The following is a 24440-nucleotide window of genomic DNA, read 5'->3' as shown; positions in this document are numbered from 1 at the left end:
TGAAGAACTTAGTTGTCATAACACACAGAAAACTTCAGAGGTAGAACTAAATGCAGACCTTCTGACTTACAGTCTTTGGGTCTTTTCATTATTACGTGCCTCTGTGATTTATTGAGATATTCTGGATTTTTTAAAATGGTAGCTATGTCCATTGTTTGGGAATCTCTGTTTGCTAATACCTTGAGGAGTCCAGATGTCTGATTATCTTTGTTCCTGTCTTAAATGCTTTGGTAGTGTTACGTTTTAGTTAACACGATAAAAGCATTTTCTGGCTGAATAACCTGAAGAACCAATAGGTAATGCAAAATTTTTTTTTGCAAATGATAAGAACAGTTAATTTTTTTTATTTCTCTTTTGCAGAATAGCTGATCAAAACGTCATTTCCTCGGTGACAAGGTCCGTGTCGGTGCCAGATACTGGATCCATCTGGGAGCCCCAGCCAACAGCCTCGCAGCCTCCAGGTAAAAACTTAGATTGGCCTTAAGCGTAACTCCAAGGATTAAGACTCATATAACTTTAAAATTCACTTTAAAAAAAAATACATCAGCTTTTTTTTAAACCTGTTTTGTATTGATTATTAACAAGTTCTAATTTTTAATAGACCCCAGCAAAAGATCGAAAGTGTTAAAAATAATACTCCGTTAAAGATTTGCTAGAAGTTATTTAGATGGTAAATTTCTTGAATTTGAGCCAGCCTCTTTTTTATATTGCTCTTATCAGTGTGGAAAAGCCTTTTAAATGGTTTCAGTCCCTTCTGCCAGAGTGAAAAACAGCATAAGTGAAAACATAAGTAATAATCTCTTCTTTTAAGTCAAGGCCTGATAAATAGCTTAACACCACGGGTACCCAAAAATATTGGGAAGGGAAAAGCCTGCTTTGAAGCGAACATCTAACTTTGTTCTCTGGTCTTTTTGCATTAAATTAGGGAATTTGGGGCTGGGATTTTTTAAAAATCTTGATGTTGGTGGAACACTTAGGTTTCTTAAGGTCTGATATGTGCAGAGGTAGGTTATTGGAACCATCTATAGTCCTGATAGCAGGTTATGTGTGTGTTGAAAATTCTTGGGTACCGTGGGCATCGATGGATTGTTCTTAGCCCTTTTGAGCTATTCAGGCCATAGTTCTCTTGCTAACATTGACTCTGGGGATTATGGCGGGGGAAGGACTGATTATTCTCCCTCCCCAGCTTCTTATGCTGTATGTATCTTATTTTTTCTTGGTAGTCATTTATAGTCAGGATGTTTTAATATTCTCCAGTTTTGGGGAAACTGTAAGTACCTTATTGAACAATTTATTTCTTTGAGTGTGACGCAGTGAAGGTCCTTTACAAATATTGTCCACTTTTATCTAGACAATAATTTAGAATCCATAAATAGACTATAAGAGGAGTGTAGGAAATAGAGAATGTTGAAATGTGGCATCTTTCCTGGCAATAGGGAAACAGACTGAGAAGGCTTTTTCTGTTGTTTACTTCCACATCTGACCCGGCGCTGCCTTTGAGGTCAGCAGGACCCTGTGTTATTTGTGAGACCTGCCCAGCCTTTCTTGAGGCCTCCTTAGCTCCAGCTCTGCCTCTTTATCTCTCGTTCTCTTTTTTTCTCTTTTATTAAAGTGAAATTTACATGACACAGTAGCCATTTTTAAATAAACAATTCGGGGGCATTTAATACATTCTCAGTACGCTGCCACCACTTACTTTTCTCTGGCTCCACAGCTGCGCCTCTCTTAGCTCCATTTTCCACCCGGTGTGCCGTAAGAGGCCGCATGGCCGTTGGAAATACCACGGGGTTTGGGATCCGATACACTGGGATTGAAATCCTGGCATGGCCATGTGCTTGCCTGTGTCCTTAGGAATGTTACAGAACTACCTGACCCTCAGCTTGTTCATTTGTAAAAGTGGGGGATGTAAACAGATATCTTACAGGGGCTTTTGAGGACAAAATTAGTTCCTCAATAAACGCCTGGTACTTTCCTCCAGATGTGTTGAAGGATGTTGATACAAACTAGAGCCAGTGCTCAGTTTAGTCTACTTCACACATATGAATGATGGAGCTCATTCAGAGACGCCGAGACAGCTTTTCACGTTATGCTGATGGGTATGTGACTGTGTGCATTGTCTTACAGTTTGGGAAGGCGGTAGTGTCTGGGATCTGCCCCTTGACACGGCGACTCCGGGACCTGCCCTTGAACAGCTGCAGCAGATGGAGAAGGCCAAAGCTGCAAAGGTCTGAAACTCATTTCCCTCAGCAGGGCATCCCTTCCAGCTGCAGGGCACAGGCATTCGCTTATTAATGTCTCTATCTCTAGCCAGCTATGCTTTTTCTTCCCGTTAGTTTACTGCTACTTAGCTGGTATAAGCACATTCACATTCTGGGAATATGTATCCTCAAAAAGACCTCGAACAGAGTTAAAATTCTAAGTTTAAGTTAAATCAGTTAAATTAAAATTGACATAATTGGTTGACACAGTAATGATCATGGTCATAATGTATGTTTTCATTGCATTATTCGTGGTAGAAACGCTCGTTGCAGATACTGAGACTACTAAGAAAATGTCCACTACATGGCTTATTACAGCCTTGATCTGCAGCTCGCGTTCTCACCTGAAGTCTTTATAGTGACGGTTATTGACGTTTCTTAGTGTCCCCAGACACATAGCCGAAAAGCTCAACATCATCATTAGCGCCTGTGTTCTAGGCATATCCTCTGGAGGAGCTAGGAATCTCAAATTTTGAGTTCAGGCTTGTCAGAAGAGGATGTCTCCCCACACTCAGTGTCACCGCTGTGATTTCTGGGTTCCCGAGCCTCTAAGAGATTCTTGCTCCTACTTTATTCTCAAAATTCTCCCGTTTTATACTTTTAGTCTTATCCCCTGAGGTAGTGATAGTCTCCTCAGAGTTCCCAGAGTGTGCAGAGGGTCTGTCTCCATAACGAGTGAGAAACAGTAACAGTTCTTGAGTGTGTTCTAGTGTCCCAGTGCTTTGGGCTGGAAACAGATGGTGAAAGATAGTCGTGTGTGTGTGTGTGTGTGTGTGTGTGTGTGTGTGTGTGTGTGTGTGTGTTGGTGAGGGGATGATGGCACACAGACAAGTAGGTCAAGAAAGTATACAACAGCTACCCAGTTGGAGAGATGAGGATCAGGAGTTGGGGGACATTTTTGACGGACAGTTATATCTGAGCTTAATTTTCACTGGAAGGACAGTAGGATTTAACTCAGTTGAAGCGTTTTGGGTTGACAGAGTAGGAGGAGGTAAAATTAAAATTGCAGTCGGAGGAAACAACACCTGTGAAGGCTCAGACCTGCAGGAGAACATTCTGGCTCAGGACACAGCTGCGTTAATTTCACCCGGCCTGGACCCATGTTGCATCTGAGGAATAAATGATGAGAGAGGAGACTAAAGAAGATGAGGCAGGCCAGTCACGAGACTTCTCGCACCTGTCATGTTGAAGTTAGGATTTATTTTCTGAGTGAAGGACCGCATTAAATAAATGTGAGCCTGGAAGTAAGGTTTCGGTGGAGGTTAGACATTGAGCTGGGGAACGTGGGCAAAACTTGATTCTGGGAAACCAGATGAGAGACTCTTAGGAATATAGATGAGAAAATGAAAGCCTGAACTACACTGTGGCGTTGGAACTGGAGAGCAGATGCTGGATTTGACTAGTATTTAGGAACTGTACATGATAGAATTTGTACACTTGTCGGTCCTCAAGTTTTAAAGAATTATATAATTTCCACACCCGCAACTTTACAAACAGTGCTGTTGAAACCTTGCAGCTACACCATCAGATCTTCAATCAGAAAACCTTTTGTGAGGATGAGCAAAGAAATGGCCACTGCGAGAGAACACTGGTGTTACTCTCATGGTGGCCACTTTCTCTCCACATCTAGGCGATGGCGAGCATGTGGTAGTGTGGCGCGGGGGATAGGTGAACGTGGGGGAAGTGCATTCAGCGTGGACGAGCGTGACGCCCTCACTGATCACTGATCACTGACCCGTCAGAGCTCAGCGCTCGCAGCTGGCTGCACCAGCCACTTGCAGTAGAAGCGCGTGAATGGTGCTGTGTGCACGTCCGTCCTCTCCTCGCATTCCGGCCAGTGGTGTTGGGGTGTTCCCGTGCATGGCTCAGAGTTCCTAAGAGTGCTCTCGTGTGATCACAGCTAGAGCAGGAGAGAAGAGAGGCAGAAATGAGGGCAAAACGCGAAGAGGAAGAGCGAAAGAGGCAAGAAGAACTCCGGAGGCAGCAGGAGGAAATTCTTCGGCGCCAGCAGGAAGAAGAGAGGAAAAGGCTGGAGGAAGAAGAGCTTGCCCGAAGGAAGCAGGTACACCTCTGAGCACCTGGCCACAGGGCGTGCTGCAGGCGGGGTCCTCGGGGTGTCTCGCTCGCTCCCACCATTCCACAGGTCATGCTTTCCTGGGAGATGATTTACCCAGGGGCAACGGCAGGATTGGGATTAGAACCTTAGATGACTCACTTCCCTTTAGAAAGAATGTCTTACCCCCAACAGCCACTGGATGGATAGTCTTCAGCCCTAGGAAAACATTGGAATTGATTTCTTTTGCAAATTTCCTGGGGTTTTTTAAACCAGTTAGATCTCAAAAGTTAAGTAGGTGTTTTCTTAAGTATTTATAATGTGTCATCGAAAGTTCTTCATGGTTTGGCCATTTATTTTTTTGGGGGGGAGGGGAATTCTCTATTCATGCACTTGGCCCATTTTTCTACTGGGATTTTTAAAGATCCCAGTTGAAAGAATCCACTTGGTAATAGCCCCAAAGTCTAGCCTGTACCACACATTTTCTGCTTCTTTTTTTTGGCCACACAAGATACTCTGTGAAAAAGCAAAAAGGTCCGTGTCAAGATGAGATTAGAGTCATCCTCTGTGTTAGCATGTAAGGACTCTAAAGAAGGACTGCAGTACGGAACTCTGTTGAAGTCTGTGCTGCTCAGTAAATTATTTTGACAGCTAGACCCTTGTCTGTGTACTTAATATCTGTGGGACACGCAGCTCTACTCCGTACTCCTGTGTTGATCTGACCTCTCTGTACCTTATGTTCTCAGGTGATAAAAAAAATAGGGGCTAATGGTACCAATGGAGAAACCAAACCCCGAGTCCTAACACAGCCCTTCCTAGGGGCGATCAGTAAGTGTAGCTAATGGAGAAATCAGGACAGACTTCACAGTATGGTGCTCTTTATATTTTAAATACAAATTATTTTAGCTCTTAATTTGCCTCCTGCAGAACTTACATATATACTTTTTACTCTGGATACTTTTTATATTTACTGTTAATAGAGTCTTGGTAGCATATAGCCTGTTCCTTTTTAAATTATGGTATAACATAATTGAGACCCAGAGTTACACACACACACACAAACACACACACACCCTTTTTTTAATATAGGAAGAGGCCCTGCGACGCCAGAGGGAGCAAGAAATGGCATTAAGGCGACAGCGAGAAGAGGAGGAAAGACAGCAGCAAGAAGAAGCTCTAAGAAGAATGGAGGAGAGGAGGAGAGAAGAAGAAGAGAGGCGGAAGCAGGAAGAGCTGTTGCGCAAGCAGGTGACCAGATGGCTTACTCTCCTCACTGTTGCTAGAACTCGGAGTTAGCGATGAAGGCGGGTGCAGGGAGCCAATCTGAAGCCTTTTCTGGCTGCTGAAAATTAGGCTCTGTGCTCTTGTCATAACCGTCCCACATGTAGTTACAAAATCTGAACAAAATATCAAAGAACCGAAACAGACAAGCAATAAAACAGCAGGCCCCCAGAGAGAAATCCAAAGAAGATATACCCTTAAAAAACCCAACATAAGATCCGCAAGCTGACAGCTTGTGTCTAAAGCTCATCCGCACTTCACTCTTTAAAAGTGTATAATTGAGTGCTGCTTGATCTGTTCACAAGGCTCTGCAGGAGTCACCACTGTCTGCCTCTAGTCCAGCCGCGCCTTCTGCTGCTACGGGCAGACAGAACCCCTCGAGCATGCCATTTTTATGTTTAAGAATGTATGTTTTTTATTAATAGACTTTATTTTTAGAATTATATTAGATTTTCAGAAAAATTGGGATGATAGTACAGTTTCTCTTATTACTGTCTTAGTTATGATACATTTGTCACAGTAAACCAATGTCAGCGCACTATTATTAACTAAAGTCCATAGTTACTCACATTTCTTCAGTTTTTCCATACTGTCCTGTTTCTGTTCCAGGATCCCATCCAAAATGTTGCTTTCAGTCGTGTGTCTCTCTAACTCTTGGCTGTGACTTTTAAAGGAATTGTTTTCTGTCCTCCAGAAGCTCGCAGACTGTGGGTGATGATTATACAAGAAATAAATGCCACGTTTAGGATACTTTCAGCTGCAAAATCAAAACATTCACCTCTAAGTACTTAAATAGTTGCCGTTTTTGCCCCACGTATTGGGGAGATGAGGCAGTTACACATGATTTCAGTGACATTGATGTCCTTAAGGACCCAGGTCCTTTGCACACTCCTGCTCTGCTGCTTTTTGGTGTATTGACTTTTGGGTTCAGACTTTTCACCTCATGGTTAGGAGTCTTGGGTACCATACCCAGTACGACTCGCATCCAAAAAGAGAGTTGGCCCTTTTCTCATCCATCTCTCTTTTCGTCTGGGAAGATGTCATCTGTAGAAGCCTCCCAGCAGACATCCCTTTGGCCCAAATCAGATCACATGGTGCCCCTAGTTACACTGGACGCTTAAAAAGCAGAATCTGGCGTTTTAAACCTCTGATAGGACAGGAGGCTCTGTCTGCAAGAAGAGGCTTGAAAGGAATGGTTGCTGCATAAGTGGAAACAGTTACTGCCACAGGTGGGCCAGAAGCAGATGAAGAGATGAGGACAGGTGGGGTTGCACATAAGGAAAGGCAGAGGGGACGTTATGTCCTGCAGGCTGGCTGGCGTCTGTACTGAGGTGTAGAGGATGGAGGGGAGCCGCCCCCTGGGTAAGACAGCCGTCCGTGCACGTGCAGGAGGCACGCTGCGGAGGCGGGAGGCGGGGAGGCGCAGTGGTTGGCTCCGGGAGGGAAGCAGAGAGAAATGGGCTCAGGTACAGGGAACACAGTGGGGCGGAGAGGGGCCTGTGGGCTGTGAGGGCGAGGCCAGGGATGGAATGAGTCTTGCATAGTCAGTCGCTCTGGTTCCAGAGCTGGCCGCGGCTTTCCCGGCGATCAGAGCCCCTCGAGGTCCTGGCAGCTCCCCGCGCTTAGCACCCTGGAACGCTCGCTCTGCCTCGGCGCCTGGGAGGCTTTCCTTAGAGATCAGTAGACGCAGATGTCAGAGGGACAGTCCTTTTGTGTAGAAATTAGCAAAGAAATGAAAAATGTATCCTGTAGGCATGCCAGTTCTTTGTGGTTACTGTAAATGTATTTTAAAGGAAAACTTAACTTTTGTTATCATAAAGTTTCTGCTTTCTCTGTCACTTTTCTAACCTTTCAAGAAAAGCCTTCAAAAGTGATTCAGATATTTTTTAAAAACACAATTAAATTTTACTCTCTTTTATTTTTCCTTCCGGGAAGGAAGAGGAGGCTGCAAAATGGGCCCGGGAAGAAGAAGAAGCCCAGCGCCGATTAGAGGAGACCCGGCTGCGGATGGAGGAGGAGGCCGCCCGACTCCGGCACGAGGAGGAGGAGCGGAAGAGGAAGGAGCTGGAGCTGCAGCGACAGAAGGAGTTGATGCGCCAGAGGCAGCAGCAGCAGGAGGCTCTCCGGAGGCTGCAGCAGCAGCAGCAGCAGCAGCAGCTGGCGCAGATGAAGGTGAAGCCCAAACCCACGAGGGGCCCGTTAGGCCAAGGCTGGCAGTTAAATGGTCTGCTTTCTTGAGGTTAAATATTTCTGCTATGGTTTTTTGATCAATAGAATAGTACATGATCGTGCACTCTGTGTTAGGCTTTTAAAAGCAGGGCCAGCGGGACAGAATTGGCCTGATGGCATTCAGCAGACTTAGCGACTGTCTTGGTCTGGGGGACCAAGGCTTCTAGGATGGATGGCTCCTGCGTAATCCGCCCTCAGCGAGTGGGATAACAGTGGCGCTGTGGACGAACTGGGAGGAGTTGGGGAGGGGCAGGCACCTGCGGCGGGGTCCGCATCACTTCCCGTGGGGCCTGTGGTTAATAACAAGGCTTAGTGCCCCCCGTCTTCAGAGGGCTCACAGGTGAAGACGGAGACGGTCATTTAGCATACAGTGGGGAGAGTGTAGCGAGAGAGGTAGGTAGCATCGGTGGTTGTGCGACCGGCTGGGTTAATTGAGTGACATCCCACTCTCTGCCGTTGCTCCTTGGTGGTGTGGCGTTGGGTGCGCCTGCAGTCTCCTGGTCGGTGCAGGCCTCTTTTTGACAGTCTTTTTCCAGGTCCAGCTGTTAACCTCCCGAATTGCCGGCTGGGTTCTCTGTTCTCAGAAGTGCCCCAGGGCGTGAGTTGCCTTTTGTACTGATCCAGCCAAATTCCGCCTTCTTCCCGAGATCTGTATTTGAGATTTGCTCTGACCTGGACCCCAGGAGGACTTCTTTCAGCTCTGTCTCTGCGTCTCTGAGACAATTTAGCTATGCGTCTCCTCCCAGTTGCTTTTTACCCCGTCTTTAACTGGTTTTTTGAAACTCCTCACTGTCCACACTGTCGCGAATGAAGTCAGTCCCTTTGAGAAGAGGGCTGGAGCTCTGCATGGTCCAGTCTCTTCCTCCCACCTCCAACCTCAGGCAAAAATCTCTCGAGTCCCAGCTCAAGCCGAGGACAGTCGTGTGCTTTTCTCTGAGTGACATCCCAGCTTTAGCAGTTGAGCCCTTGGGGGTGGAGCAGTAGCGGCGGGTCCTTTGGGCCAACCTCCCCTGGTGGCATGGTGGCCTTTCCAGTTGGGCGGCGGCAGGACCCTGGTCATCTCAGCCCAGTGCTCAGGATGGTTTCCATTTCACGGGTTGGGGTGGGCAGGGTAGGCGTCGGCAGGGAAGCCCACCCGTCAGCTGTGTTTGCCTGTGATGCAGCCTTTGCAGCCGGTGGCTGGAGCCTGCCTGAGACATGCCGGTGAGCTTCTCAGGACGTCAGCCTGCTGCCTGGCCACTGATGGGGAGAGGGAGCCCCGTGTTCTCTGTCGGGCTGAGCTAGGAGTGGGGGGAGAGTGTGTCTTGGTACAAGTACCACAGACACTCTGTTCTCACCACACTTTAGCAGATTTCTTGAAGAAATGTTTCATTTGTATTCCCTTAGGAGCATTCCCAGAGGCTTTAAATGTTTTTCTTAAAAATAACTTTCACCAGTTTTGCTGGAAAGTGGGTCCACAGAGCTCCTTGTGTTGTCATACTGGATGTGGGACACAGTCTTCTTTTTCTTTTTTCTTTTTTAAAAAAATACAGTCTTGAAAAGTAAGAGCACTGTCAGGGCAGAAAAGTTAAATTTTAAAAAATCAGTAACAGATATTAGGCATTCATGGGTCACAAAATGTGTCAGATTCTCTACTGTTTGCTTCTGATTGTTCTGGAAAGCACGAGTGATCAACTGCACTCCTCTGAGTGGGCTGTCCGGGGTGTTGGTTTCACTGGAAAATGTCCAGAGGCAATGCTGATGGAGGCAGGGGATAGTATTTCCTATGCACAGATAAGATTTAAGGGAAACGATAACTATCTGCTGACATTTTTGTCTGTTGTGTGAAGACGTTTGTTCTCCTTTACCACAGAGAGCAGACCTGTGAACCATGAGCAAAAAGCACAGCAAAGTATACTTTGGCACAGCAGAGGGAAGGGTCTCAGAGGGGCCCGAAAGGGGAATAGGCCATTTCAGGAGGCAGAGCATCTCTTGCTGGTGCTGGCCGCCATGCTGGGTGCAGTGGGGTGACATGCTACAGACCGCATCAGTGGGGTGCTGGCCGATTGTCTGCATCAGTATTACAAGAGTACGCAGATGTCTGGCCTTACCTTTGGAAATTCTGGTTCATCAGGTGTGGGGCTGGGGCAGCTACATTTGTACAAGTCCTCCCAGTTGAGGCTGCCAGGGTTGATCTTGATAGCACCTTCCAAGTGGATCGTTTCCTATGGAGAAAAAGTGAGGTTTTGTTTGTTTGTGCTCAGCTTTGCTGTACAGTCCCCATCTTTCTTAGTTTCCCTCTGCACCCCTTCCCCACCCCGGCACGGGGACATCTTGAAAGGCCGCAGATACCTGTCGTGTTTGCTAAAACCTGCTAGAGACTCCCCCGCCAGGCTGAGCGCCGGTGAGGGCTGCCACTCATTCGAGAGCTGTTGGGTGATGTCGGTGACCGTGGCGACAGCGGACAGTTTTGCACCCTCAGCCCGCCAGCTCCAGTTTCAGACATTTCTGCTCACAGAGCCAGTCTTTTGGGGGCCTTCTGGACATTCTGTTTTTTTGATCATATATTTTTTAAAACATTTTAAGTCTGGTTAGATTTGTTTTTTGTTGTTTTCATGTGCTTTTCACATCTATAAGATGACTCAAAATTAGAGTGCATTTTTTCCTGGCCTAGAAAACCAAGGGATTCTCTTAGAATAATCAGGCTTTCGAGAACATTAAAGCATTCAAAAACCAGACATTTACACTCTATTTTAGTCCTTAATTTTAAGGGATAGGAAAAATAGAATTATTGAATAAAAACAGCTTAGTTCCCATAACTGGAAGCTACAGTTTTGTTAACAGTGACTCTTTTTCATAAAATTCTGAGAACTCTGCCTGGCATCTCGCATCGGCTGTTCACCTCAGCTCTCCCTTCAGAAGTCTTGTCTTCGACCCTTTTACTGGACAGGCACATATCACGTCCTCTGTTGCCTCCATGGATTAAAGATTCAGCGATTCTTTTGTTTCCTCCTTTCCCTTTCTGTCTTTATGTTGCTGTGTCTGTCAATGCTAGACATAACAAATTTGCATTCCCCGCGAGGTAGCTCAAATAAAGTGTATTGTGTGTGTTTTCAGTTGTTTTAAAATAATCCCAGGTTTGGGATAGTGACAGAGGATTTAGTGACTGGGAGAAGGCGGGTGTGTAGAGAGGTCGTGGAAGGAACCCCGAATGCCGGGCCTGCGTGTGCACCGCGGCCCCGTGGCCTGTCCACATTTCTATGTGAACTCTTCTGCCTTCCTTTGCGGTTAGCTTCCCTCCTCTTCAACGTGGGGCCAGCAGTCCAGTACCACGGCGTGCCAGTCACAGGCAACACTGTCACTGGCTGAAATCCAGAAACTGGAAGAGGAGCGAGAACGGCAGCTTCGAGAAGAGGTACGTTTTAACAGTAAAAGTGGCCCAGACAGTGTTGCAGAATAGCTCGTGGCCATTATGGGCTGGCGGTTAGTAAAGGTGGTTGTTAGCGCGAGGTCGCCATGTGTCTGGACCATGTGTTCAGTATTAAACTCTGAAGCCTGCAGTTGGGTCATTCTAGCAAGTGTGCAGTGTCTAGCAGGAATGACATTAGGACTGGATAACGTAAGTGTTCAGTTATCTTAAACATTTTAATGTAGCTCTTGAGGGAATAGCTCATAAATAGTACATGGATTTTTCAGAATTATGTGTGAGTTTCATGCAGATACTTTTTTGTAAATTTGGTTTTTATAATGCAGACTACATTTTTATCTAAGAGTGTTAGGTTTTCTGACTACCCTAGAAAACTGTAAAATAGGCCAATATGAGAAATAAAGTCTGTTTGTAAGTGTATATCCTATAGTAGTTGTAAGTTGATATTATCAAGATAGGAAGGATACAAAAAGAGTGAAAGGAAGGAGGGAAAGGGAATAATAAAATTTTTAACAGAAGAGAGAATGAGTGCCATTGGGTGCCATTCCATCCATTCATCCATTCATCCATCCATCCATCCGTCCGTCCATCCATCTCATATTTGTTGAGTACCTACTCAGTTATACTGGGGTCTGGCTGAATCTAAAACAAAAGCTCACCCTCTGGTTGAGTTAGAGATGGACAGTAAAAATTGGTGCTGGTAGTGATCATCTAGTTTTAGGTAGTACGATCTGGGAAGGCCTCTCTGAAAAGGTGGCATGAGGTAGCAGTCTTGAAGAAAGTGCTTTATGTGGATAGATTTGAGGCAGAGCAGTCAGTTTGGTACAGAACGCAGGTTGTCATTTTTAGATCTGGGCGGTGGTCACTGAAAGCCCCGGGTGCACATAGAGAAGTGGGAGTTGTGTCTACATAGTCACCAGGTAGCATGCTCGACCTCATCAGATAGGTTACACTGTTCCTTCACCTTTAAATTACTTTATTTCCTTCCCTCTTAAAAAGGAAAAAGACTGAACTTTCTCTGAAATCATTTCTTTTTAAAAAAGGTTATCAGCAAATGGATACAGAGTATAGTATTTCCCTCTAAGGCTAGAAATGGTTTCGTTAATTTTGGCCTCTGCCGATGAAAAAACAATAGTAGTCATTGGAGTTAGAATCGCAGGTCTTTCCTTGTTCACCTTTTTTTGTCAGAAGTTAATGATCGCCTCATTTGTATTTTCAGTTGGTTAATTTTCTTTGAAACGGTGAGTCTTCCTACATTCTTTAAAAGGTATAAATGCCACTCGGTAGACGTATCTCACACAGGGAAACCTAAGATGATTTTCATGTGTTCCCTGGAGGTGTTCTGGTCACATCTAACCTGGTCCAACCTGGACGCTGCTAGCTTGCTGTGCAGCCGTTCTGTTCTCGAATTCTTGTTAGTTGCATGTTGCCCTCCTGGACCGATTTTGACTTTTCTCACATTTTCTCTCCTGTTTTTTATCTTTGTCTTTTTACCATGCGCCTCCCCCCCCCCCCCCCCCGCAGTGGGGCATTTTCTTAGTCTTATCTTTCAGTCTTCCTATTGAACATTTAATGTATGCTATCTTATTTAAAAATTTTCTGAGTCCTTAATTTGGGTCTCTATTTCTTTTTATAGTCTCTTAGTTTTGTTTCATTGAATGCACTGTCTTACCTCTCTGAGAATATCCCTTACCAATGCTAGCTTTTTAGAAGTTAGCTTCTGTATTTGCCTGTCTAGTCTCTTTTTCCACTGAATTTTGTTTGTTTGATTTGGTTTTTGGCTTTCACTTTAGAAACTTATGTCAAATATTTGTCAATCCTGGGCTGTTTGTTTACATTTAGGAATAAGGCACTAAAAAGATGATTGAAAGCTCCGATATATACAGTATCTTGGTGGGCTTTGCCATAATGGTCTCTGGCTGGGCTGTCTTGTTGGAGCCCCCCATCTGTGGGTAGCTAAGAGGTGTATTCTCTGGCGCTGGGTCAGCCTCCTCATGGAATAATTCACCAGTGTGGCTCAGCTTCCCCAAAGAGGAAAGTCTCAGTTTGCTACTGGGAAGAGAGAGCTGCCCAACTTGCCCAGGTGGGAGCGGTCTGGGTGTCTCGCTACTGCTTTTTACAGGCTTCCAGCCAGTCTCCCTCTGTTTGAGATACCCACGCCTCTGCCCTGAGTTCTCTGGATGAATTGGCCCGTTTCTGAGCTTCCTTTACTTAGGTTTCAGCTTTTCGGGTCTGTTACTTTGGCTGTCATCATTTATTTGTCTGCTTTCCAGCTTATAAAAACTTATCTTTCAGGGCTTTAAGAAATAAACACATATTTCATTTCTGTGCTAAACTAAAAGCCCTACTTAATTTTTAAGAGGTAATTCTGCATTTGATCTTTTTATTCTCCTTTTAGTGGCTTTGGCAGTTTACGTTTTTATTTGTAGCGAAGGAGTTAGCCTGTCAGATGTTTAATTTGGTATAGCTGCTATGTGTCTGCATCCATTTCATCACCGGACATTTGTAACTGTTATTTCTGAAACCGCATCCTGAGCTGGCTTCCATCTTTGTGCCACAGCAAAGGCGCCAGCAGAGGGAGCTGATGAAAGCTCTCCAGCAGCAGCAGCAGCAGCAGCAGCAGCAACAGCAGCAGAAACTCTCCGGTTGGGGCAACATCAGCAAACCCGCGGGGAGCGCCAAGTCGCTTCTGGAGATACAGCAGGAAGAAGCCAGGCAAATGCAGAAGCAGCAGCAGCAGCACCAGCAACCAAACAGAGCCCGGAATAATACAGTGGGTTCAGTTTCCTAATCCGCCATTCTGTGGACAGATGTTATCAGTTATCTTCTCTAACTTCTGTGGACTCTCTTTTTATCTTTTTGTTATTGTTAACCACAGTCATTTGTCTCTTTTTCTTTAACAGCATTCCAACCTGCACACCAGCATTGGGAATTCTGTTTGGGGCTCTATAAATACTGGTCCCCCTAACCAGTGGGCACCTGACCTAGTTACTAGTATCTGGAGTAATGCTGACACTAAAAACTCCAACATGGGGTTCTGGGATGACGCGGTGAAAGAGGTGGGACCTAGGAATTCAACACATAAAAATAAAAACAACGCCAGTCTCAGGTAGGGCTCAAAGCGATCAGACCCGTGCTCCCTGGTGGGTTGCGGGAAGGGGCCTGCAGGGAATGGGATGTTGGGTGGACACGGGGAAAGGTATTTATTTAGTTTTCACTTATTTTTCATCAGCATCTAAGTGCATGAGGTCATAGCTTGGTGATTGCTTTCTTCCCCCCGGAAACACATCCGGATCATTACTAAGGGCTCTCGCTGTCGGGCACTTAGTTTGTTGCCTGTCACATGGTAACCACTTAATAATATTAGGAATAGTGTATTTTTGTCTTGTTGAACATTTCTCCAAGGTATTCTCTAGATCTTAGCACTTTTTCCCTAAATTTATATTTTTAAGTTTCCTGTACCCGTAATGGCCTCTTTATTTTTATGATAGATTAGTTATCTTTCACCTTCCTCTTTCTTTCCTCAGTGTACAGCATTGTCGAAGAGCATGGGTTTTAGTGTTAAAACACGTGACCCCCCAAATTCCAGCACTACCACTTATTAGCTGTGTGACCTTGGGCAAAGGGGAACTTCTTTGAGCCTCAGTTCCCTCATCTGTAAAACGATGATAATACAACTTCACGGGTGTGGGCGTAAAGATAAAATGGATACATGCGAAATAGTGAAGTGCCTGGCACATAGCAACTGCTTAATAAATGGTAGTGTTGTCACATTGTTTCTTGATCGAGGGCTCACATGTTACAAATAGGACACCAAATATCTGTCAGTTTATAGAGCACTGCACTCTTGGCCTTTGTGTGCAATATCTTTATTTCTTATGATAACCCAAAGAAATATTGGTCCTATTTTACAGATGAGAAAACTGAGGCTTAGCAAAATTCAAAAACTTAACAGAGGACACACAGAAAGAATTTCATCAGTTCTCTGAAAAGAAGCCCTGTGTTCATAAGCTAGAATGTATTAGCCGAGGCTAGATTTTAAGGGGGTATTGAGTAACCACTACCTCACCCCAAATCCAAACATTTGAATTTTCAGAGCCAGGCTTTGGATCACTGGACGGCCATCCAGTATTGCCAAGACATTATGTATGGGGTTATATATAGTATAAGCACATAGTAACAGTGTCTGGGAATATAATATCGCCCTATTGTTTTGCTTTAGTAAATCTGTAGGTGTGTCTAACCGGCAGAATAAGAAAGTAGAAGAAGAAGAAAAGTTGCTGAAGCTCTTTCAGGGAGTAAATAAAGCCCAAGATGGATTTACCCAGTGGTGTGAACAGATGCTTCATGCCCTTAATACGGCAAATAACTTGGATGGTAAGAATCGGGGAGGGAAACCCAGCATGTGGAATGGCAGAGCAGGGCCCACAAAGAGGTTGGCAAGCTGGAATGATGGGCCAGAACGCAGGAGTGAAGTCTGATGGAGGCAGGTCCCGCACCTACTATAACGACTTGACTCTAACAGTGTTATATGTGATTTTACGTGGGAGAGAAGTCCTGCAATACTATGCTCAAAGAGGTTATCAGTGGTTGCCAAAAAGTAAATGCTCTCTCAGGCTGTTTTACAATGTATAGGACAGAGGCGGTCATAGTTCCATGCTGCTCATTTACTGTGGGCCATTGCCAGCCGGACCAGGTCCAAAGGAAGGTAACTGTCATGGTGGGGACAGAGGTCAACCTGAGCAAGAGAAGGTTGAGGTCATGTGAGCTCTGTCCCTCCCTGCCTTTGGGGACAGGGCTGGGAATCATGTGACAGAGCATGTAGACTTATTTTGTGTAGCATAAAGCTAGGACCAGTATGTGGAAGTGAAAAGATTTCAGCACAATTTGAAGAAAAACTTGCTAATCAGTAGCTCTTCACAGAGGATTTTCTGCCTTGGTAGAAGTGGGTCCCCTCCCCACCCCCTAGTGTTTGAACAGAGACTGGTGGTCAGCTTGGTGTCTAGCTCTGATGTCTTGCCTAAAACCAAGAATCTTTAAAAACAGTAGTAACGGAATTGGAAGGTTCTTCGCAACATTGTAACACCATCTAATGGTCTGAAAGAGCCAGAGAAAACAGTAGTAAATAATAGTGGTGGCTACCATCCATTAAGTACCTACCATGTGCGAGGCACTTTCCAGGTAGAGGTCGAAGTGTGCTATCCCAGCTATTTAATTTTTGCAGCAATTTTATAAGATACTTTTCCACAGTGTAGGTGATGTGTTATTCCCATTTTATAAATTAGGAAACAGAGGCTCAGAGTGGTTAAGCAACTTCTCAAGGTCACACAGCCAGCGAATTGCCGAGTCAGGTTTAAACCCAGGTCTAACTCTGATACTTGTGTTTTTCTCCTATACCACACTGCTCGCATGCTCCACTTAATTTCTCTAAATGTATAATATCTCAGTGACGCTAAAGGAGGGTATGGCTGTGTCTCGAGTGTCTGCCGTGGTGCCTGGTACATGTCATACATAGCGCTGAATAAGTATTGTTCGAACTGAAGAACGAATCCCCAAATGACTTCAGCCTTAGGCAAGCAGTCGTTTTAATCAACATAGCATTTAGTGAAACTAAACATGTGTGGTATGTCTTTAAGTTTCCATCATTAATGTCTGTTGGGTGAGACGGTTATTAAAAACTGAAACTGATTTTTTGTATGTGATATTTCATTATTACTCTTTACATCTCCTCTCCTTTTGCAGTTCCTACATTCGTTTCTTTCCTGAAAGAAGTGGAATCTCCGTATGAGGTGCATGATTATATTAGGGCCTATTTGGGAGATACCTCTGAGGCCAAGGAGTTTGCCAAGCAGTTCCTCGAGCGCCGTGCCAAACAGAAAGCCAGCCAGCGGCAGCAGCCGCCGCAGCCGCCTCAGCAGCAGGTAGGAGGCGGTGCAGAGCGCGTCGCCATGCGTGAGCATCGATGCCTTGACATACTGAGCACCAGAGAGATGGAAAGTAGAACAAAGGTACCATTTTTGTATGTCGGATGACCAAAGCCCTTTAAAATGTGGTGGTAGATGTGATATTTAAAAATTACATATCTAGAGACCTTTGTGAATTTCCCACATGGCAAGTATTAACCATTCATTCTCTGTTAGGACACCAGCCCCATTATTCTCGGTTCGTATATGTGCCTCAGTCAAATTCCCACTTGTCACAGACCCATAAATTTATTTGGATTTGAATAGTTAAAACCTAGAAATGTTAACTCTCTGGTGCTCAGAATCTGCTTTACCCAGTGCTGATAAGTTCATACGTTTTTGACGGGTTCGTCGAAGGCACAGTCTGTTCTCGTTATGCATGGTAGTTGTGTTCTGTAAAGTGGACGCCGACATCGAACTAGCGAATACTGAACCGTCGCTCTGGGGAAGCCCAGAGTTAGCTTTCTGTGAACCTTTGGCCACAACGTTTGGTCAGCCACTCAGTGTGTAACCTGTTTATCAGGTTGCTTCTGTTTATAGAGATGCTTTATTTAATATGATGTTGATTCCTTAACATTGAACTTGCTTGAGTCAGCAGCAATAACTCATGCCTGGATGCAGCTCAGCTAACACAGTTTATCTGTGAGGCACATCACAGCTTTCTAGTGTTTAGGGTGTCGTAGGTGATGCTCAAGGCTTGGGGGCCAATAATGAATTCACCAACAAAAATCACAAAAATATTAAAAACATGAAACTAAATAGACTGAAAAAAGGCACCTGTTTACAGTCCGAGAGCTGCGACAAGAAGGCAGACTATTGCCCTGTTCTGCCTCAACTGGGAGTGTGTGCCTTGAGCAAGTCCAGTTTCCCACTGCTCTGCTCATGTGCACGTCCAGAGTGCCCACAGAAGCGCTGCTGGCAGTGATTTGGGGGCTTTAAATAAATCGCAGCAAGCGTAGCGGTCCCCCCTTGCCCATGGGGCTTTGTTGCAAGACCCCCGGTGGTATCCGGAGCTGGGGAAGTGCTGAACCCTACACTTACATAGCTAGGATAAAGTCTAATTTCTAAGTGAGGCACAGTAAGAGATCACTACAGTAATAGAACAAATAGAACAGTATGCTGTAGTAAAAGTTACATGAGTAGGGTATCTGTCTTTTTCTAAAAATGCATCTGAAGAGTGAGGTAGCTACTCAGTGCCAAACTGATGGGTAGCAGACAGACACACCTCGTGCAGATGCTGGACAGTGGGGACGGGTCACATCCCTGGTGGGACGGAGAGGGAGGGTGCATGATTTCATCACGGCACTCAGAATAGCACGCAATTTAAAATGTACAAATTGTTTATTTCTGGAATTTTCCATTTAATATTTTTGGACTGTGGTTGATTGTGGGTAACTGCAACCACAGAAATGAAACTGGCTAAGGGGGACTACTGTAAGTAATTTTCAAATATGGAATCAGTGAATAATGAGGATTGGTTGTACAGGTTTTCTGAAAGGTCAGGGAGAGGCTTAATATTATTTATATCCTTTAGTCACATAATTCTAGGGATAATGTTTGTTTTACAGGTCATTTCTGGGAATATGTAAGGTATGGTGCAGCACAGGGCATTTAAAATACATTTGGGCAGCTGCAGAAGGAAAGTGACAGTTGTGACCGTGAACAGAAGTTAAACGAAAAGACAGTGCACAGCAGCACAGAGGCTCTTTGCATCTGCGAAGCGGCCGGCCCCGTGTGCTGAAATGGGGGGGGGGGGCGGCGCGCGTGCACAGCCAGTGCTCCCCCGCCCCGCAGCCGGCTCCCCGGCGCCGGCCCCAGGTTACAGTGATCGCTCTAGTAAGAGCAGCAGCTCGGCGTGAACACCTGGTCGGCTCCTTCTAGCTTTTAACCGGCTGGTAGAGATTGGATGGATGGCGTGTGAAGACCAGATCGCGCCTGGGGGCGCCGTTCGGAGGAACGCGGGTGACGCTGACGTCGGCAGCCCGCTGCCAGCCGGTCTGGCCTGGGGACCGGGGCTCCGAGGGGCCTCCCGCCGGGGCCGGCGGGGCGCAGAGGCCTGTTCTCAGTGTCCGCGTGGGGGGGGCCGACTCCGCGCGCACTCGAGAGGTGTCGGCAGCTCTGCCGTCACGGCGCAGCGGACACCGGCGGTGCCAGGCCCTGGGGAGGCAGTTGGAACGTGAAGGGAGGGTCTGGGTCTAAATGCAGGGGGAGGTGGCCCAGTCGACGGCTCTGGGTGTCCTCATCACTGGAATCCCTGGCAGGCTTTGTTTTTTAACTCGCGCTTGGCAAGGTGAGGGCCAGTCGGCCATTTTCTCAGGGCGGGCCACGCCTGCACCCACCACGTACCTGAGGTTGTGCCCTCTCGTTTCTCAGGACTCCGTGTGGGGGATGAACCACAGCGCACTCCATTCAGTATTTCAGACCAATCAAAGCAACAACCAACAATCCAATTTTGAGGCTGTGCAGAGTGGCAAGAAGAAGAAAAAACAGAAGATGGTCCGAGCAGACCCCAGTTTACTAGGTGAGCACAGGTGCGGTGTCCGCCGGGGGTCGGGAGACCGCAGGCGGAGCAGCCGCCACGTGAGTCCCGCGGCGGGATGTTCTTCACGAGGGGGAATAATTCTCGTGTAAAACTAGCTTTTTAAATCAGTTCAGAATAAGTAGTCAGTATTTACTGGGCGTCGCCATGCAAGAGCTGTGCCTTGGGTGCTATAGGGACTTATATTGTGTGGTGCTTTAAACTTTAAAGCCTTTTTCATATTTAGTAGGACTTTCCCTAGAAGGGCTTTCAATTTAGTTGGGAAATAATGCTAATAGAAAACAGTAAAGGTTGTTTACAGACTTAAACGCTGATCTGTGTAGAAGCCGACCGTGAATCCAGTCAGGTTCCAAGAAAAGCCCCCAGCATCTGTCAAGAGCACTGAGTATAGCATGTGATTCTCAGGACGACTGCTTTGCGAAGGGAAGTTCCAGTTACCTGTGAGCGAACCCCGGCCTAGAGGGCTTAGAACAGTTCCCAGCATCACACAGCTGTGCGGCAGTGGCCTTTCAGAGCGGGCCTGTTTTCCTTCCTTTCTTCTGTGTGACCCTTAGCTGTTCTTGCCTAGCACTGAGGACCAGCTTCATGGAAAAGGTGACACCTGAATTGGGGCTTTAGCCTGGCAGGAAGGTGTTTTGGAATAATAAACAGTATAGGCAAAGTGATGGGCTGCCTGTGTTTCTTAAATTGGCCTAACAATCTGCATACAGTGATAAAATTACTCTCCACTTATTAATGTAAAATAGACTATTGTAAAACCATGCTGTTTGGAATAGAGTGATTACACTGGCAAAGATGGCAGGTTGCAGTTTGGGTTGATTACGAGGCCGCAGTAGAGACCGGGTAGAAGGTGGTGGTCTGGGATTGGTTTTTGGCATTGGAGATGGAGAGGAGTTAGATGGATTTGAGAAGCTCAGTGGGTATAACTGGCTGGACAAGGAGGATGGAAAGGTTTGGGCAGCAGGGTGGATGGTGTTACCTTTTGCTAAAATGATGAGCGCTGGACAGTGGAGCCAGTTTCTGGGAAATACAGAAAGTTTAAGTGTGGGGTGAGTCGAGGGCAAAGTGGCCGTGAGACATCAAATGGAGATACTCGCAGGGAGGAGCCGACAGCACAGCAAGAGGCAAATGATGCGCCGCGCCTGCTCCGGCCTTGGTAGAGCCCCCACTCCTCTTCCGAGGCTTCCTGCCCTGGTCAGAACAAAGCGTCAGTCACAGGAACTTAGCTTTGAGGATCCTCCTCCGGAGCTGGTGCCTGGCGGTGGCTTCGAGAACCTCGACACCTACCGAAGTTCTGCTTTCTTTTGCCTGTCTTGAAAGTGTATGTTAAGGATGGATGGAATCGTCCAAAGTTTTATTGGTTTTGACAGATAGGTAAACATAGATTTAGAAGTGTTCCTCAAATTCTGGGTGCGGGTTCTAGCTAAGAATCCCTTACTATTTAGCTGTGGCACTTAGGGCTAGCTCTCAGGAAACAGGTTCCTCTGGAAACAAGGTAAAGCTCTTATTATTTTTAATTGACTTATGCCTTATTGATTTACAGATTAGGAGAACAGATACCCATCAGTTGTGTTACCCATGCACAGAGTGGGAAAATAGGTTTTAATTCGATCCTCCATTTCCATTGAAAAAATCATCACTGATCAAAAGAGAACTTTGCTTCTAAAACAAACCATCAGAAGGGGGCCCGATGTCCTGGTGCGGTGACCCCGGGCCTCTGTCGCACTCATGTCTTCCTCTCGTTCGCAGAGCTCCCAGGCGCCATGGAGAGCCAGCATCCTGGGCTTGGCCTGACAAGTGCAGCACGGGTTAGGGACACCGACATCCTGCATGGTTGAAAATCACATTCCTTTTGACTCCCCCAAAACATAATTATAGTCATCCCTGGGAGATTGGTTCCAGGATGGCTGCGGGTACCAAAATCTGAGGATGCTCACATCCCTTATATAAAATGGTGTAGAACGGTGCGTGCAGGCGGCCCTCTGCACCCACCGATTCCCAGCTGCAGGTCGAAGATACTGTTTTTGCTCCATGGTTGGCTGACTGTAGATGCGAAACCCTGGGATACAGAAAATTGGCTGGATATTTATTGGGGGGGGGGGGGGAACTGCACTAAGAGGACCCGAGCAGTTCATTGGCTGCTTTTGAGGGCCCACTGCATACAGTACACTTTCCTTGTAAGAACAGCATCCCACACCTGAAGGGAGCGATGTGAGCGAGTGGTAGCCGTTGTTCTGAACGTGAGAGTGCACAGCCTTCCGAGCGAGGCGTCCTGGCCTCCGAGCCCCCCGGGGACCGCCTTGGCGCCCGGGTCCCGGAGCTTCGCCTTCTGTCGCGTGGGGACAGGTGCGCTCCTCACTAGTCTGTTATGGCAGGTGGATGAGCCCAAGTCTTGCTGCCGCTTCTCACTTCCTTTCTTTTTCCTGATTAAAAATAATTTAGTTTGTGGTCTTATTACATTTCCACTTTTATTGCATGTAGCTCATTATTATTTTTATCACATTTTATCTGTTCTTGATACATGTGGAGTCAAAGAAAAACGTTCAGAATATAGCAATAGCTCATTTCATAGACTGTTTGGTTTTTCAGTTTTTATACTTACCTAATTAAACCGTTATTTTAAAATGTGAACACTAAGCCTTTCATTATTTTCAAGGAAAAAAACCCTGCGGGTTATGTGAACACGGTTGCCGCATAGAGCTCAGGTTGGGGTTTGGAGGCCTCGCCTCTCCCAGCATTAGGCCTCGTGAGCAGCTTGTACCACAGTTTCGTTGGTGAATAAACAGGCATGTTTATGTTTTCACATCAGTAATTTTGAGTCAAGAACATAATATAATTAAGCTGTTTTTATTAGGCAAGGCATTTTTTGTTTGTTATTGGTACATTTAAAATGTGTTTGAAAACTCGAGCATTAAGGGACAGAGAGGAGGGGCCAGAACACGGGAACGGCGTGAACAGAGCCGCTTTCAGGCCGGGCGGCGAGCGTCGCTTGTTTACTTTCTGATGTTCGAGTAGCAGCCGGAACAGTCTGGGGTTTCGTTCAGGGCGGGCGAACGGGAAGCTTTTTGGGAGTCACTCCTTTCAGCCTCTTTGATAATCTTTTTATCAGTCTCTGATACAGAGTTTCTGCATTTACGGATGTGGGGCTGACGGCGGCATTAGGGTTTCAAACGTCACTAGTGTGTGTGAGCAGTGCTCGTTGCCTACAGTGGCCGTGCTCTCACTGCTCTTCCTAACCAGATTCCGTTCGGTTCATCAGTACTGCTCACTGAAATCCTTTTCTCCGCAGGTTTACTTAGAGTAGACTGGGTTGAATAAAGTGCTTGAGTCTTTTGTGCTGTCTGCTGTGTGACAGAACATCCGAGGGCTCTAGGGACCTTGCTGTAGGTCTTCCCCGAAGCCCCCTACCTCCCAATAACACCAGCTCTGGGCCCCGAAGTGTTCCCAGTAGTAGGTGGAGCTGTAGCCACAGCACTTCCCCTCCGAAAGCGTTATTCCTGCCCGCTCCCCAGCTCCCACCCCTGTACACATTCCCCTCCCGGCGCCCTGGCCTGGCCTTAACCATCCTTTATACCCCACACTCCTCTCAGGATTCTCTGAGGCAGTGGTTCGCAATTCTTTTTAAGCAGTGATGCTGTTTGTTTGCTTGGTTTCCCTCCCCGATTAAATTATATCAGAACCTTAAAACAGCAGCAGCAGCGGACTCTCCCACCGGAAGGGCAGAAGACCACTGCTCTGGCTTTTATCCTTCTTTCTTCTCCTTCCCCTGACTAACCTTAAGCCTTGCTCAAAAACAAGAGGCTTAAACATTCCGACCCCTTCCTGGACTTTGAGCCACATAGCTGTCCGGGTGTGGTCACTCACTGCCAATGTTTTCCTGCAGGATTTTCAGTCAACGCTTCATCAGAGAGACTCAACATGGGTGAAATCGAGACTCTGGATGACTACTGAGCACCGCCACGGACCGGCCTTCGCTCCCTCCCCGCCGACCTCGGGCCCTCCACTCCGGACACCACGCACACTCACATTTATCTTTATCACTGCAACAAATCACAGACGATCATCTCAGGCTTTTTCTTCCAGCCCTGTGTCCACGAGTCCTTAAACCGCTTTTGTTGGCGAGCTTCTCAGACTGCAGATAAGTGGCCGGACCCTGTGTCTCGGGGGTGGCAGTCGGGACCGCTCCCCAACAAGGCCGGTTCGGGGCCGCGCGCGTTTACTGTGCCGTGATTCCATCCATCGTCTCCCAGAAAGTGTGTCGGGATCTGCCAATAGCAATTTACTTTTCTCTTGTCACTTTTTTTCTTTTATTTTGTTTTTCTTCTTCATTTTACGCCCCCACAAGGGCAAGGGGTCTAACTGGGGCAGTCACGAAGAGAGGTAATGGTGATGGGCGCTGGCCGCAACGAAGCGCCCTCGGACTGGAGCGCCCAGTCCGAAGGCTGCGCGCCCACCGCCCGCTCCGGGGCCGCGTCCAGAGGCCCCGAGGGTGGAGTGGAGTTGGATTGGTTCGATGTCGCACGCCCCACGCCTCTTCTTTCTGAGCGCCCTTTCGGAGAGAGGATTCAAGTTTTCTTCATTAGATAGCGACTTCTAAGCGAGCCAGCTTCCCCCTGGCCTGCTCCAACCTGACTGGACAGAGGAGACCCTGTGGCCTGGGAATGGGACTTATTCTTAATTTTTCTTTCTTACAAAAACTGATTTTTCCCGT

At 46.6% G+C, this 24440-nt stretch overlaps 1 protein-coding gene across 3 annotated transcripts in view; it reads left to right on the top strand.

Moving 5' to 3' along the window:
• GIGYF2 (GRB10 interacting GYF protein 2) overlaps positions 1-24025 on the top strand; it is a 107978-nt gene extending 83953 nt beyond the window's left edge. For 2 of the 3 annotated variants that reach the window (XM_016134722.2, XM_016134725.2), the window contains 12 exons: positions 361-461; positions 2125-2225; positions 4159-4320; positions 5401-5559; positions 7528-7764; positions 11093-11215; positions 13788-14000; positions 14131-14336; positions 15450-15604; positions 16970-17235; positions 19564-19711; positions 23613-24025. In XM_016134722.2, coding sequence (XP_015990208.2) covers positions 361-461; positions 2125-2225; positions 4159-4320; positions 5401-5559; positions 7528-7764; positions 11093-11215; positions 13788-14000; positions 14131-14336; positions 15450-15604; positions 16970-17235; positions 19564-19711; positions 23613-23680 — 1939 coding nt within the window. In that variant the 3' untranslated portion in view covers positions 23681-24025. The remainder of the gene's footprint in view (positions 1-360; positions 462-2124; positions 2226-4158; positions 4321-5400; positions 5560-7527; positions 7765-11092; positions 11216-13787; positions 14001-14130; positions 14337-15449; positions 15605-16969; positions 17236-19563; positions 19712-23612) is intronic. The other variant, XM_016134724.2, reaches the window with a different exon arrangement.
• The last annotated feature ends 415 nt before the right edge of the window (positions 24026-24440 follow it).

Source organism: Rousettus aegyptiacus, unplaced genomic scaffold, assembly GCF_014176215.1.
Source record: "Rousettus aegyptiacus isolate mRouAeg1 unplaced genomic scaffold, mRouAeg1.p scaffold_m13_p_2, whole genome shotgun sequence".
In the NCBI taxonomy this organism is placed as follows: Eukaryota; Metazoa; Chordata; class Mammalia; order Chiroptera; family Pteropodidae; genus Rousettus; species Rousettus aegyptiacus.
Note: the sequence above shows the minus strand (reverse complement) of the source record. Positions and strands in the feature narration are given on the sequence as shown.